At 52.2% G+C, this 15,980-nt stretch overlaps 1 protein-coding gene across 2 annotated transcripts in view; it reads right to left on the reverse strand.

Moving 5' to 3' along the window:
• Positions 1 to 6,977: 6,977 nt before the first annotated feature.
• LDLR (low density lipoprotein receptor) overlaps positions 6,978 to 15,980 on the reverse strand; it is a 33,270-nt gene continuing 24,267 nt past the window's right edge. For both annotated transcript variants that reach the window (XM_055428879.2, XM_055428878.2), the window contains 8 exons: positions 15,182 to 15,300; positions 14,765 to 14,904; positions 14,221 to 14,362; positions 13,958 to 14,110; positions 13,352 to 13,471; positions 10,912 to 10,989; positions 9,384 to 9,541; positions 6,978 to 8,721 (listed from right to left, as the gene is read on the reverse strand). In XM_055428879.2, coding sequence (XP_055284854.2) covers positions 8,686 to 8,721; positions 9,384 to 9,541; positions 10,912 to 10,989; positions 13,352 to 13,471; positions 13,958 to 14,110; positions 14,221 to 14,362; positions 14,765 to 14,904; positions 15,182 to 15,300 — 946 coding nt within the window. In that variant the 3' untranslated portion in view covers positions 6,978 to 8,685. The remainder of the gene's footprint in view (positions 8,722 to 9,383; positions 9,542 to 10,911; positions 10,990 to 13,351; positions 13,472 to 13,957; positions 14,111 to 14,220; positions 14,363 to 14,764; positions 14,905 to 15,181; positions 15,301 to 15,980) is intronic.

Here is a 15,980-nt window from a genome sequence, read left to right on the forward strand (position 1 = left end):
TGCTTTTATGCCGAGGCCTGGCTTTACATATTCAAGGATATATTCCCATAAGCCCTCCTGGACTGTTTTCATTTTCAACGTTGGCAGAGTTTTTTTACGATGTGGGAAAGAAGCAGAGCCCTGCATTGGTACCCTTGGCCTCCAAAGGGCAAAAGACTTGACCTAGACCAGGGTTTTCCTGCCTCAGCCTTCGCAGTGCTGCTGCTGCTGGGGGCTGTCCTAGACATCATAGGATAATCTGGCAGTAACCCTGGCCTCTACCCTCTAGATACTGGGATCCAACCCCTGTCCTGAAAACCCTGAGGGTTGGGGGGGGGCAGACACACTCAGGGCTGCCACACCCCCCTCCACCCCGCTGCCTTGTAGCCTGAGCCGGGAACCCATGAGTCTTCTGCCGAGATCAGTTGAGAAGCTGCTGTCACCTTGATGGCTGTTCCTGCTGACACAGCCAGCCTCCACTTGCTCCCCTGCAGGAGTGAAGGTGCCAGGAGGGCTCCTTGCCCTGAGATGACGGGCCCAGCCGAGGGTCCCAGGGCTGGCAGAGAAGTGTATTTCCCTCTAGTTCAAATTTATGGGCACAGAGTCCCTGGGAGAGAAAGCTGATGATGGGAGGCAGGTACAGTTACAGGCAGTTTTCTCTGGGCCCCAGCTCAGGGCCTGAGCCCCTTCCCCAGGGATCTGCTCCCCTGCCATAATCACACCCCTCTCCAAGCAGTGGCTTTGTTCAGGGAGGGGCCTAGGAGGCATTGCCTGCCTGCCCAGAGCTCAGTGACCAAGAAGAAAGACATTTAACATTTGAGGGAGGCTGGTTGTATGGACATAAGATTCAGAGGGGCCATGTCCAATCTCCCCAGGCAGCCCCCCGAGACCAGCCCAAGGAGTGAGCAGGGGGTGAGGCACGCAGCCCAGTGGGGCCTGACCGGCGGGTTCGGGGAGATGCCTGAGCTCACAGGGGCCAGGGGAGGCCCTGGCCCTCTGCATGCCTGGGCCCTGACTCACTGCCCAGCGCTGGCCAGACGCCTGGATGGCCTTGGCCCACGGCCTCCAGCCTGCACCCCCACCCCCGCCCCGCCTGCTTTCCCTCTGAGAGCCAGCCCATCAGTGGCCACCAGCCTTTTCCCCAATTATAGAGGCCGGCCAGGGGCACATTGAACATTAGGCCAGCCCTGGTGGGTGTACAGGATCAGTTTCCCCCCTACCACCAGGAATGGAGCACAGAACCCAAACCTTGGTGCCCCCAGAACTGAGACTCGACCTCACAAACCCACCCCGTTCCTCTTCTGGAATCCCCTCAGGCCAGCATCACCCTAAGCTGGTGAGGGGGATCCATTTTACAGGTAGGAAAACCGAGGCACAGCTTGGTCCAGTCAGTTGCCCAAAGTCACAGTGACCCCTCCCCAGGAGGCTGAACCCAGCAGGGGGGCCCCAGGTTCCATGGAGGAGACTCTTGGCTCTACAGATGAGAAATGGACTCCGAGGCGCCAGCCTCTTATCCAAAGTTACCCAGGTGGAAGGAGACCAAGAACTGGAACTCAGGCCTGTACTTGGTAGAGTCCTGCCAGGCAACCGAGCACTTAAAATCCTTAGTAATCAGTGGTTGCTGGTCAAATATCCACACACCTGGCCAACCTGGCTTTTTTTTTTTTCGGCTAGAGATAACACAGCTTACATTTCAATGATTGTCTTTCAATCCGTTTCCTATGCTTTCATAAATTTTCATATAACTGACATCTCAGAAAGTAATGTTTGAAGACTGCTTTAAAACACTAAAGTTACATTGCTAAGCGCTAAGTCACTTCAGTAGTGTCTGACTCTTTGCGACACCATGAACTGTAGCCCACTGAGCTCCTCTGTCCATGGAATTCTCCAGGCAAGAATTCTAGAGTGGGTTGAGATTTCCTACTCCAGGGGATCTTCCTGACCCAGGGATCAAACCCATATCTCATGCAACCTGGCTTTTAATTGCTGTTTCTGGAGAAAATAGGCAAGGGTATATGGAGTCGAGAGGCCAAATCTCTCACCTGGATCTCTGTCAAGCTTGGTGGGCTGAGGCTGGGGACAGGCTGGGAAGACTGACCACAAGGGATCGATACAGACATGGCAGTGCTTAGACCAACCCCAGGAAGGCCCCAGGACCTCCTAGTGGCCTCCACACCTGACTCAGCAGTGTGTACTGGACATCTGTGACCTGCCAGGCCCCCCCTCCAGGGAGCCACACTACTGTGGAGGCCATGAGCAGGTGCTATGTGCCGGCTCCCAGTGTCCGTCAGTGATGGAACCAAGGCACATTGAAGGCAAGCTGTTCACCAACAGTGTCACAGCTGATGAAGGCAGAGCCTATTGGAGGCCCCAGGGAGGAAGAGTAATTTGAGTCCAGACAGATCTGAGCCCCCAGGGGACAAAAGTATGGAGACAGTGACCCAGGCAGAGGGAACAGCAAGTACAAAGGTTCAGAGACAGCAAAGAGGCCAGCAAGGAGAGAATGAGAGCCCATGGGGCTGGATCAAGCTAGGCCTGCAGTCCACAGTGAGACATGAGGAGGATTTTCAGATTCCGGGGGTGGGGTGGGGGAGCTCAGAGTTGGGGCTTGGGAAAGGAGAGTCTGACACTGCCCTCTTGACACAGGTCATGGTGTAGAGGCCCAGCCGACTATGGGAATGGTTTTGTTTTGAACCCCCAAGCTCCCGGCCTTCCGTCCAATCATAGGCACAGCTTGGGAGAGGAGGCTGCGGTGTAAGCAGAGCAGCTGTGCCGGGGAGGGTGGAGCCCCTCCACGGAGGGCAGGAGTCAGAGCTGAAACCTGAGCTGCCTGGAGGGGAGGCTGGACAGGACCCAGGAGTCCTGGGGGCTGTTCCCCGCCTCTCAATTCCACTCCACTCCGTGGGGTGGGTGATGTGGCCAGTATTTGCTCAAATTCCAACTCTCAGCTGCTCTTGTCTCCTCATCACTGAGGGAATTCACTGCCTAGAGGGGGGCGCTGCCCCCCACCATGGGGGAGGGGCCGGCATGCGGCCAGCTCTCCCCCCTCCCTGCCTCCCCCTCTTTCCTCCCACGGACCTGGGCTCAGCCCCGCAGGCTCCAGCCTGACTCACCACAGGCAGCTGTGGTTTCAGATGCCTGTGGGGGCTGGGGGGTGGGGGGTGGAGGCAGCAGAGGATGTCAATTGGGGTGTCAGGCTTGGGGGAGCAACTTCCTCCCACTACCCTGCTGGTGTTGGTCGGCGCTCTTGAGCCTCTTGGAGAGGCGGGAGTTCAGAGTCACCTACCCACACCCTGTCCTCAGGGACAGCAGCTCCCAAGCTCCAGTCTGCTTTCCACCCCTTTGGGGGAGCCCACAGACCAACTCCAAGCAGCCGGCCAGCTGCCCCTCATTTTACCTGAGTGACAACCACGCCTTTTCCCAGGGGATCCCCTGTGAGCCCAGAGACGTTCACCACCACGGCTTTGCCTTTTAGGCTGCCGCTATTGAAGGATAAAAAGGCAGGGCATCCAGGTCTCGCCAGGAGCTTAGGACCCAAGCCCAGTGACCCCAGCCTCCCCTTTCCCATCTGTAAAATGGGCTCTGGCCCTGGCCCCTCCTTGGGCGGCCACAGAGAGGCTGCAGACAGTTAATCCCCAAGAAGGGTCTGCTCTTATTTTTCCTGACACACTCACTGGCACGCTGGGGGCGCCCGAGGAAGGATTTCAGTTACTACTCCCTCCGTTAACAGAAAACTGCCCAGGCCAGGGATCAGAAACTTCCATCACTCCCAGGCTCTCCCTCTGCCCGGGGACCCCCGCCCCGAGTCCTGCCCACCTTCCCCTCTCAGCGCTCTCGGCCACTGCCCGGCCCCTCCCGCGCGCGCCCGGGCTGTTCAGGCTCATTTGTCCGGTTTGCCACGCGGCTGAGCATGGAGTCAGTCAATCAACCAATTATCGAGCGCCGGCCTGCAGGCCCGGGACGCTTCCTGTGCGGGCCGCTCAGCTCTCGCCCCCAGAGGCATTTTGGAACCTTCCCAAGACAAAAGGTGGAAGGAAGGAAGGAAGTGCCACCCCGTGGACACAGAAAAGATCGCAGTCCCGGCGGCTCCCGGCGCTTCTCTCCGCCACCCGCGGAGCCCGGGAGGCGGGGATTAGCATCGCCCCGTTTGCAGGTGGGGAAACGGAGGCGCGGATGGGTCCAAAGTCACCAAACTCTAGCCAGTCTGCACACTTTCCCACCCACTGCCTCCATCCTCCGGGTCCTCTGCCCTTGGGCCGGGTCCTGCAGGGAACCCCGTTTCCCACGTCCTACTGGGTTCAGCCAAAGGGGCGCAGGTGGGAGGCGGGGCCTGGAGGAGGGAGAGGCTAGAATCTCCTCTCTCTGTGCCGTGGACGGGTCTCCTCCCAGCTCCCACAATTCCTGGGCTCCAGTAATGCCACCCCTTCTGCTGTTATTTCTGGATGCCTCATTGTCCCCGCATTTGGTCCTTTTTTTTTTTTTTGGCCTGTGCTGTGCAGCACGCGGGATCTTAGTTCCCCGACCAGCGATTCACCTGTGCCCGGTGTAGTGAAAGTTCTGAGTTTCTAACCACTGGACCCTCAAGGGAAGTCCCATTTGGCTCAGCCGGATCTTTAGTTGAGGCATGTGGAATCTAGTTCCCTGACCAGGCATGGTACCCAGGTTCCCTGTGTTGGGAGCACAGGGTCTTAGCCGCTGGACCACTAAGGCAGCCCTTAAGTTTACCATCTTAACCAAATTTAAGTGTGCAGTTCAATGGCTTTCAGCACATTCGCTTTGTTGTGCAACCTTGCTCACCATCCAGCTCTTTCCTCCTGCAAAACTGAAAGCCTGTACCCATTAAACACCAACTCCCCCTCCTCCTCCCCCAGCCCCAGGCACCCACTTTCTGTCCTACTTTCTGTTTCTTGGAATTTGAGTGCACTGGGGACTTCAAGGACAGCAAGGAGATCAAACCAGTCAATCCTAAAGGAAATCAACCCTGAGTATTCATTGGAAGGAGTGTTGCTCGAAGCTGAAGCTGCAGTCTTGATGCGAAGAGACCCATTGGAAAAGACCCTGATGCTGGGAAAGATTGAGGGCAAGAGAAGGAGGCAGGCAACAGAGGATGAGATGATTGGATGGCATCACTGATTCAATGGACATGAGTTTGAGCAAACTCTGGAAGTCTGGCATGCTGCAGTCCATGGGGTCGCAAAAGAGTTGGACATGACTGAGCGACTGAACAAGGGACTCATATAAGTGGAATTATACAGTAGTTATCTTTTTGAATCTGGCCGATTTCCTTTAGACAATGTCCTGGAGATTCATCCATTTAGAGCATGTTTCAGAACTTTCTTCCTTTTTCAGGCTGGATGATATTCCACTGTGTATATATACATTTTATTTATGCATTCACCTACAGATGGACACTTGTGTTTGTTCCACTTTTTGGCTCTTGTGAATAATACTATGAACACGAGTGTGCAAATATCAAAGTCCCTGATTTCAGTTCTTCTGTGTGTATATACACAGAAGTGGACTTGCTGGATCACATGGTAGTTTTATTTATTTTTTCAAATGTTGGCTGTGCCTGGTCTTAGTTTCGGCATGAAGGATCTTTAGTAGAGGTGTGTGGGATCTTAGTTCCCTGATCAGGGATCGAACTGCATCTCCTACCTTGGAACCACAGGATCTTAACCATTGGACCATCAGGGAAGTCTTTTGTTTTTTTGTTTTTAATTACAGCCATACAAATGGCATGCAGGTAGCATCTCATTTTGGTTTGTCCCATTTAGTCTTTTATGCTTAGTTCCTTGTATTTTTTTTCCTATCCAATGACCTGCTGTATTCTTGTTTCCCACTTGAAATGCCAGGACTACCTGTGGCTTGACTGCCACGCCCTAAGATAGGGGTCTGAAATGCCCTTGAGGTCAGACTTAGGTAAAGCTGGGATGCACAAGAGAATAGAGGTTCAGGGGACTGAGGAGAGTGCAGTCCACACCCTGATATCTGTGGCTCCGAACAAACGTTATCACAATGAAGCCAGATTTGTGATGTGAAACCTCTCAATTTATTTCTATCTTAGCAATGAATTTAATAGAATTACATTCAGGAAAAAAGTTGTTTTTTTTTTTAAAGGAGAAGGATGGGAGGAGGAATAGTTAGAGAGTTTGGAATGGACATGTACACACTGCTATATTTAAGATGAATAACCAACAAGGACCTACCATATAGCTCAGGGAACTCTCTTCACTGTTATGTGACAGCCTGGATGGGAGGGGAGCTTGGGGGAGAATGGATACATATATGTGTATGGCTGAGTCCCTTTGCTGTCCACCTGAAACTATCACAACATTGTTAATCAGCTATACTCCAATATAAAATTTAAAAGTGAAAGTGTTAGTCGCTCAGTCGTGTCCAACTCTTTGTGACCCCATGGACTGTAGCCCCTCAGGCTCCTGTCCATAGAATTCTCCAGGCAAGCACACTAGAGTGGGTAGCCATTCTCTTTTCCAAGGGATCTTCCCGACCCAGGGATAGAACCTGCACTGGAGGCAGATTCTTAAAATAAAAAGTTTAAAATAAATAAATTAAGGAGAATCCTTCCCTGACACCTCCCCCCTCATATGAAAGAGCCTCTTGTCAGTCAGTTCTGTCTCATTATCTTTTTAAATATCTTTTAGAATAATCTTTTAAAATAATTTTTTGTATTTGTTTCCTCTTCTAAAATGTCATCTCCTTGAGGGCATAGACTCTTACTGCAGTGTCCCACACTCCTTGAACATGACCTGGCACACAATGGGTGCCCAGTGTTTGTTGAATGAGTGAATAAGCAGGAAATTTAGCAAAAATTCAATTCAGCACCCCGCAGAGCTCCTCCCAACTGAGCACAATATCTCCTTAGAGGCTGCAGCCTGTGTTGACGCTGTAGGAAAATGTTCCCTTTCCAGATCCTTCTCCCCGGGGGTAGTCTTGTCCATCAACAGAGGTAGCCAGAGAAAGGCAGAAGAAAGCACTTCTGGTTTAGTCAAATACTTTATTTAAGAAATGTAATCGATCACAGTAAGGCATTCAGGCTATAAAAACATTCTATACAGTGGTTTTAAAAAGCGACACCCATCCTCAAAAAGCAACCCATATATACAACACAGAACCTGATTCTTTTGAAGAGGGCTGTGCACGGCACGCTCAAATAAGCTTTGTACAGAAAGACGAGGCATCTTTGCAGCAACCAGAATTTGCAAAAATAAATAGATATTTCTTTTATATATACACACATAAGTGAGAAATATTTCAACAAATATACAAAGTGCAAACATAACAAAAAGCCCCCACTGTCTGCTCGGCGGTGGTGGAGGCGTTATTTACATGCTTCAGAAAGAGAAAAGGTGTTCACAGTCTCCGGCAGAGGTGCCCGTGTTCTGTGGCTGTATGGTAGTCAATCCACTCGGACGTTTCCATGGGAGGCTGCCCCCCCATCCAACCCCCACTCCCCCAGTGGTCATAAATATGATATGTGTGGCAATTTCAGAAAGCATTCTTGTTTAATGAATCCCATGAAATTCCCGAGCCCAGAGCACATCTTACAGGGCAGACCTGCCATGCATGTTTCAGATGGACACCAGCCAACCATGACCAGCTTGTTGGGGATATGAATGGCTCAGTGGCCTCTGCCTAGAAGTGGAAACAGTAGGCAGATCATCTAGTCGTAATCTTGGCTTTGAAGTCATGATCAAGCCACCATATACACGTCTCCCTATGTGCTGGGAGAGGGGCCAGGTCGGTACCAATCATCAACCGGGACTCTTTGCAGCCAGAAGGGAACCAGAACGGGAAGTAGTGCAAAATAATAATAGAATGTCAACTTTACACAGTGTACGACCCTGAACTGAAAAAGTGCAAGGGGCAGGGCTGGGGTCCAGACACCCACTCCCAGACAGAGGGATACAGTTAGAGGTGGGAGCTGCTCATCTTCACACACAAAGTAAGGGGGTCTCAGGCACTTAATACATGTACGTTAAGGGCGACTGTTGGCTCGCATTTGTCTTCTCTGGGGATGATCAGGGTTTTGGTGAATGAATAGGGTTCAGTGGGTGCCACTCCTGGAAGGTTGGACCCAGGGCCCCATCCTGGCTTAAGTGGAAGACAAACCCGGCTTGGAAAACCCTAGTTTGATCCTGACCAGGTGGTGGCAGACCAACTCTGGCCATCCTGCAGGCTTGCCTGGCAGAGGTAAACACGTTCAGTCCTGAGTGTGGGGCCTGGGCTAGAGGGTGGATGGCAGCAGCAGCCACCTGGGACCCTGTGGGTAGCACCTGCTCTCGTGCGTTCAAAGCCACTAGCTTTCCGGCTCCGTGTCCCTCAGTCATTCTCTCCGGGGAGGAGCATGTCTAGAAGGAGAGCAGCTCAGAGATTCCCAGAGATGACAGATTCCCCAGCTGTTCTGCCTTTCTCCTTCATGTGTAAAGAAAGGAAGAAAAAAAAGCAACCCAACTGCCTCCCCTGGGCGCCGTCTAAAGCCTGTTCTGCCTCCCAGAAAAATAAATATATAAAACAAAGCTCTGGCAGACAGGCAGACAGGGCCTGGGCTGCAGTCACCAACAGTGCTTTTGGCGCGGAGGTCTCAGGAAGGGTTTGGGGGCAGGTTCGGGGGAGAAAGTGTTCTTCCTGCCTTTGAGTGACCGGCGGCAGGTTCCGGGGAGGGACAGGACTCAAGGCAGCAGTTCACGCCACGTCATCCTCCAGGCTGACCATCTGTCTCTGTCAACAAAACAGTAAACGCCGGAAACGATCAGTCCAACATCCAGTAAACACGGCCACAAGCCACCCACGCCTGACTCTCTGCTGGTCCCCCAGGCCACCCCCCTCACCTCCCGCTGGACCTGCACACAGGCCTCCACCCTCGTCTCGGGGCTCTGGAACTTGGCCCAGGCCTGTTCCTCACACAACCACCAGGGGCGCCCGTGAGCACCCGAGTCTGATCATGTGGCTCCGCGGCGCTCATCTCACTCCCAGCAATGGTGCTCCCATAGGCCCACAGCGTCCTGCTCCATCTACCCCTGCCCCTCCCACTCTCCGCCCCGCGCACACAACAGGCAGGGTTCAGCCACAGGGCCTTTGCACAGGTGGTGCCTGCTGCACTCCGTACACGCCCTACTCAAGAAAGCCTTCTGGGCCACCTCATCTGAAGTCGCCTCCCCTCCTTCCCAGACCTCCCACAAAAAAACTCAGTCCCCCTTCCGGCTTTCACCTTTGGACCTATGTTCCCTTGGCTTATCCTCTGGCCCTGCCGCCCCCGCCCACCCCATGCCCCCCACTCCGTGAAATCGTCCGCTCTCGAAGAGGGCCTGGCCTTTAGGAGGCACGAGGAACACTCTGACAGACACCTGGGTGCTGCCGAGGTCCCCAGCGGGGCGGCTCACCGAGGGGTAGGTGTAGCCGTCCTGGCTGCGGCAGATGTGGACCTCGTCCTCCGTGGTCTTCTGGTACACGGGGTTGTCGAAGTTGATGCTGTTGATGCTCTTCAGCCGCCAGTTCTTCCAGAGGAGGAAGGTCCCGAAGGCCAGGAGGATGAGCAGTGCTGCGGGGAGAGGGAGGGGTGCCGCCTTCAGACGCCAGGCCCTTTCACGGGGAAATGTTTTTGTTCCCATTTATTATTTGTATTTTTCCAATCTTCCTAATACCTGGGACTTCTCTGGTGGTCCAGCAGTTAAGACCCACTGCAGGGGAAGTGGGTTCCAACCCTGGTAGGGGAACTAAGATCTTCCCAATGCCCCACAAAATGTAAAAAAAAAGACAATACTTGCCCAGTGTAAAAAATGAATAAATAAAGAATCCATCAGTGAGTATAACAAATCTCTAGCTTGAAGACTGCCTCGTCCCCACAAACCTATTGTTGGGTACATAGTAGGCTTGCATTATGAGGCACTGGGTCAGGGGCTGCCCGTCTCTTGAGATCAAAGATTTAGGACACATCCCCAGTGACCGGGGAAGTCACTGGTGGAATTTTTCAACCTGCTTCTGCTTTTGATGACAAGAAGGCTATTGTCAATTTTTCCACATTTCTTGTGTATTAGTCACACGTCAGTTACTTTGCTTTCACTGAGGGGATTGTTCTCAACATTCGGGGACACCACGGCACATTCTGCTTCTGTGTGAATGCGGATAACGCGGGATCCCTCTTTGCATCATTGATGGTGGGTCTTGGGGTGCCGTTTCCTGTCCTCTCCCTGCCCCCTCTCCTGGGATCCAAGCAACAGCCAGGGGCTCACACAGCCTAGGTTTGTAAAAGATCCTGGCTGGTGCCCAGAGGGTGGGAAGATGCCAGGTGGGCATTACCCTGGGGCAGCCCCAAGGGAGGTGAGGGCCTCCCCAGGCAAGTGTATCAACCCACAGCCAGACAGCTGGTGGGGACTTAGATCTCTGGTCTCTGTGAAAGGACACCTTGAAAGGATTTTTTTTTTTTTTTTCAAAAAGGAAAAGTGGGTATAATGCAAACTGTCATGATTGACAGGTGAGGACAGGAAAGCAGAAATCTCCAAACTGCCCCCTGAAACAGAACAGCGCATCAGGAGGTAGCCCTGCTGGTGCCTTCCCGTCCTCTGGGTGTTGATGAAAGTGCCCATCAGTCACAGCAGGAACCCTGGCCCAGTCCCCCTTCCTCCCACATGACATCTCAGTGTCCCACTCTGCTATCAGCTCCAAGGGGGCGAATGTTTGTTTCTCTCTGGGCTCTGTCCCCAGCGCTCCGAAGTGACCTTGGTATACAGTAGTTGCTCAACTACATTTGTTTAGCGAATGAAGCTAGGAAGGGAGTTGCTCAGTGATAAACAGGACACACAATGGGGCCACCCGATTACTGGAGGAAAGGTGGACCAGAACAGCTTGCTGGGAACTGAAGTCATTTTGCAGGAAGCAAAGGAACCAAGGGAGGACCGGCCACAGGCTTACCGATGGGGAGGACGATGTATAGGGCACCCACGCTCCCGGGCCTCTCCGTGTCCGCTCGGCCGGCAACATCACCCAGGGCTGCGGGAGAGAAGGGAGAAAGTGAGGCCCAGATCCACCGCGAAGGGTGGGAGAGCACAGCAGGTGTATGATGCCAACATGCAGAGGAAAACACCTGACACTCAGTGTCTGCAAACGTCCAAAGGAAGCTGCAGTATCTCCCAGGCTCGAGCGGTGCCAGGCTGGCTTCTGTGCAGGCCTCGCTTGTGGGCAATTGGGATTATGGCCCAAATTTAAGAGGGTGTTTTAGGCTTGAGTTATGAGGCACTAGGAAAGGGGGATGCCGGTCTCTGAGACCAAAACTTGTAGATATATTCCTAGGGGCTGGAGAGGTCACTGATGGAATTTTTCAACCTCCTTCTGCATTTGATGTTGTTGTTGTTGAGTTGCTAAGTCGTGTCCCCCAGGCTCCTCTGCCCATGGGATTTCCCAGGCAAAAATACTGGAGTGGGTTACCATTTCCTTTTCCAGAGGATCTTCCTGATCAGGGATTGAACTCACATCTCCTGCACTGGCAGGTGAGCCACCTGGGAAGCTCCTGCATTTGATGACAAGGAGCCTATTCTGGATGAGGGCAGGGGTCACCTCCTGTCCCTGTAATTCTCAGCAATTTCAGTGCTTGGGTTGGATCGCACCAAAGACCCATAGTCCTGTGCCAGCTGGCCCCGGCTAATAAATATTTGGTGAAGGGACTTCCCTGGTGGGCCAGTGGGTAGGACTTCACCTTCCAATGCAGAGAGTGGGGGTTTGATCCTTGGTTGGGAAGCTAAGATCCCACATGCCTCACCACCAAGAAACCAAAACATGAAACAGAAACAATATTGTAAGAAATGCAATAAAGACTTAAAAAAAAAGGTCCACATAAAAAAAAAAAACTAACAAAAAAAGAGATATTGGAGCTGACATCGTTACATAATCACATGCATGCGCCTGGGCCAGACAACGGGAGGGCCCGTGTGAGTGAAAATATAAAGGCCTCCAACAGACCAGTGCGCTGGGAAGACCACACAAGCCTCATCTGAGTCTCATGATAAGCCAGTCAGCAGTAATGACCAGCACCAGTAATATTGAAGTCCCTCCTGGGTTTTAACCCTACCAACTGTCATGCATGCTATGGACAGAGTTTGTACCCAGTTTTACATTTGCGCTTGTTTAAGAAACCTCACCACAAAAATAATTTAGGGCAGTAGCAGCAGTGTCCTTGAGAAGTTTTTCTTTTAAAAGAGCTCATTTGCCAAATTCGAGAAGCCCCAGATGGGCCCGTCTGTGAAATGGTATTTCAAGCGGTGGCACTTCAATCGAAAATGGTTCTGGGCCTCTCTCTACCATACAGTTCCTGGTGTTTCCCCTTTATGGTGGAACAAAGGATTCAGCTACTTTGAAAGGGGAAAAAAAATGTCTGAAACTTGCTAATGTGCTTTTTTTGTTTTTCCTGGTCAGAAAAGCCTGTGCTGTTTCCGGACTGCTCAAAAACAGGGTCGGGCGCCCTCTGGTGGACAAAGCAGTGAACGGCGGGTCTCCAATCAATCAAGCTGGGGAAGTGGTAGCATAAGACCCTGAGGGCAGGCTAAGAAGGCACCTGGGGACTCGCCTCAGTCACAAAATTTAAAGGGATCCCCCCCAAACTCAGTAAACCAGTAACATTATAATGCATTTTTTAAAAAATAAAAATTAATGCCAGTGGCTGATGGTCCAGTGATTTGGATTCTACCCTCATTGTTGACGGTCTGGGTTCAGTCCCTGGTTGAGGAGCTAAGATCTCACAAGTCACGTGGCATGGCCAAGAAAAAAAAGAAAAAAAAACAAAAATTAATGTCAATATCTCCTGAAGAACAAAAGAGCAAAATTTTTAGGAAAACAGGATCTGATGATACATTTTGCAAAACCTGCCTCACTGGAACCAAGCAAACTTTATTTATCAGGATTGTCCTCACAGGCCACAATTTAATTATTTGATTTAAAAATAATAATGCATTAGAAATAAATTAATTTTTAAGGTGAAAAATAAAAACTAAAAAATGAAAAAAAATTGCATTAAAATATTATCTGAGTCCTGGATTTTCTGGTGCCCCCTTTAGGCGCTACCCCAGAGAGTGCCTGACCTGCCTCACACTAGTCCTGGCCTTGCCGGGCAGACACCTGAAACTTCAGGTTCTTCCCACGTTCATGTGATCCCCACTTTTCCAGGGAGGTGGGCAGGCACTGTTACTAGCTCCAGGAAGGGAAATTGAGACTTCAGACAGGCACAAGCCATGCCAGAGACAGTCAGCAAATGAACCAAGACTAAATCTTACACTCTGTCTCTTCACAGAGATGCTGGTTATCAATGAACTGGGGCAGGGACCTGGGGCAGAGGGGGAGGGTAGGTGGCCCCAGGCTTTACCTTGTTGGGACATTGTCACCGACTCGGCTGTGGTGAGCTCAGGGCTGGCTGTGCGCTTTGGCCCCACCGCTGTCGAGCTGACTGTGGAGGGTCCTCGGGTGGTCACTGCAGATTCAGACTCTGAAAGAATAAACATTTCCTGAGTGTCCTGTGGCCCGAGAGCCAATGAGAGTTGTGCTGCTGCTGAAAACAGGTAGGAAGCAAGTGCTGTGGGCCACAAAGAAATAGCTGAAGACAAATGCAGTGAAAATACAAACCCTCTAGTGTCTACATTATTATATTACACATTGTCTTTCAAAAGGGAGATTCATAAGTGTTACAGACACACTGACGCCCAATAGGGACTTTCTCTGAGGATGCAGAGACCGAAAAGGGGGCCGCATTCTCCCTTAATTTCTGCAACTAAAATCGGGGCCTCCCCGCCAAAGAGGGCTGGAAAAGAGAGAACTGGAGCTGAGTCCATCTCCTTGCTAGGCAGTGCTGATGTACTCAGCATTTGAGAAAGGCCTTACAACAGCCTCCAGGGGGCTTGCTCTCCCATTTGACAGATGAGCAAAGAAAGGCTGCAGGGCCTACCCTCAAGGGTGGCAGAAGGCTGATCCCCACCTGTGAGGCAGCTTCTCATGTCCTTGGCCAGCAGCATGCCGTCGGGGCAGGCACAAGTGAACTTGGGTGAGCGGGGGTTGATCTGTGGGGCTGGCAGACACAGGTACTGGCAGCCACCATTGCGGAGGGCAGTCCTCTCACACCAGTTCACCCCTGCGGCGGGAAAAGGCAGGCAGGATGAGAATGAGATCAGAAATATTCTGGAAAATTCCAGAGCACAGGCAGAGAAGTGGAGGTAGTGGGGGAGGCCACCCCATCTTTACCTCTTGGCTGCGTGAGGTTGTGGAAAAGGACAATGTCCTCCGGCGATAACAGGTTTTCTGCCATCAGATTGATGTCTGAGCCTGTGAGGCGGTTGGCACTAAAAATGGCTTCGTTGATAATATCTGTCCAAAATACTTTATCCTACAGGGGCATAAGGAAAATGACATATCCCCATCAACCATAGGGGACATGACCACTGGTTCTACACCCCTCCAAATGGGTCCACGGGGGTGCGGGTGGCAGGGTGAGGGAGCAAGGAGAGGTCACAGGCGATGTCGGGGGCTTTAGGACTTGGGCATTCTGCTCCCCGAAGGAGGAAGGGCCCCACCCCGAGGACCCAGCACCGGGAAAATCATCAGATCCCCCAGCTCCTGCATCGACGTGCAAGCCTGAACCACATGCCGGTGTGTCGGCGGAAAAGAACTGAATTTGGGGTTATAAACTCTCACAGAGCCCCCTGGCCATCTCTCTCTTCCAGAGCCTTTTTTCTTTAAAACCGTCTTAATTTTAAAAAAGGAGTGATTGCGTGCCCCCAGCCCCCACCTCAAAGATGGCCAAGGAGAAGGGGTGCGCCAGCTTCTTCTTGTCCTCCAGCACGGTCTTCCGGTTGCCCCCGTTGACATCGATGCTGGAGATGGAGTGCAGTTTGGAGTCAACCCAGTAGAGGCGGCCGCCAGAAAGATCTAGAACCCACCGTGGGGGCAAGGAGAGGTCACAGGCGATGCCCGGGCCTTGGGGCTTTGGGCATTCCGCTCTTCACAGGAGGGAACCCCCCACCCAACCAGACCCAGCGCCTGGGAAAGCCATTCAGATCCACACGCCCCCGCAACCCGAACCGCATGCAAGTGTGGTGTGGGGAGAGCGGAGCTGAGTTTCTGCTTCTACACTCTCACAGAGCCCCCTGGCCATCTCTTCTCCAAACCCTGCCTGACCCCAAGGACTACTGTCCCCCCAATGTACCCAGAGTGATGCCATTGGGCCACTGGATGTCCTCAGTCACCAGCGAGTAAACGTCCACGCCGTTGAGGCCCCCCTTCTTGATCTCGGCAGGGGTGCCCCAGTCAGTCCAATACATGAAGCTGGGGGGGCAGCAGAAAGGACAGACGGGGAGGTCAGGGAGGGAAGCTGTGACCACTAGGGAGAGCTGCTCTCTCCCTGGCATCAGCCAGGCCAGGACCCCCCCCTCCATAGTCCCTATTGGGGGAGGCCCTGGATGGGTTCTTTCTGGTCCCCTAACTTAATCTTGCTGCTCCCTGGTGGCTCAGTTGGTAAAGAATCTGCCTGCAGTGCAGGAGACTGCCTGAAATGCAGGAGACCTGGGTTCGATCGATGGGTGGGGAAGATCCCCTGGAGAAGGAAATGGCAAGCCACTCCAGTATTCTTGCTTGGAGAATTCAATGGACAGTCAGGTGCCTGGCAGGCTATAGTCCAGGGGGTCGTAGGGTCAGACTTGACTTAGCGACTAAACCCCACCAACCTTGCCAGTTCCAGGGCCTGCAGCCTGGTGAGACCTGGCAAGATTGGGGGACCTTTGAGAACAAAGGGAGGTTTTCATTCCAGTGTTGGGACTGGGGCCCTGGAATCTGCTCTCTGAACACTGCTTTCTGAGCCTGAGGGCTTTTATAAATTTGTTTTGGTAATTTTTTTGGCTTTTTAAATACACACCACACACAGATATATATATATATACACAAAGAGATTTTTTTTTAAATTGTGGTGTTAATAAAATATACATAAAATTTACAGTTTAAACATTTTT

This window comes from Moschus berezovskii, chromosome 8 (genome assembly GCF_049115385.1).
Source record: "Moschus berezovskii isolate FMDL1 chromosome 8, NW_MosBer_1.0, whole genome shotgun sequence".
Classification (NCBI taxonomy): domain Eukaryota; kingdom Metazoa; phylum Chordata; class Mammalia; order Artiodactyla; family Moschidae; genus Moschus; species Moschus berezovskii.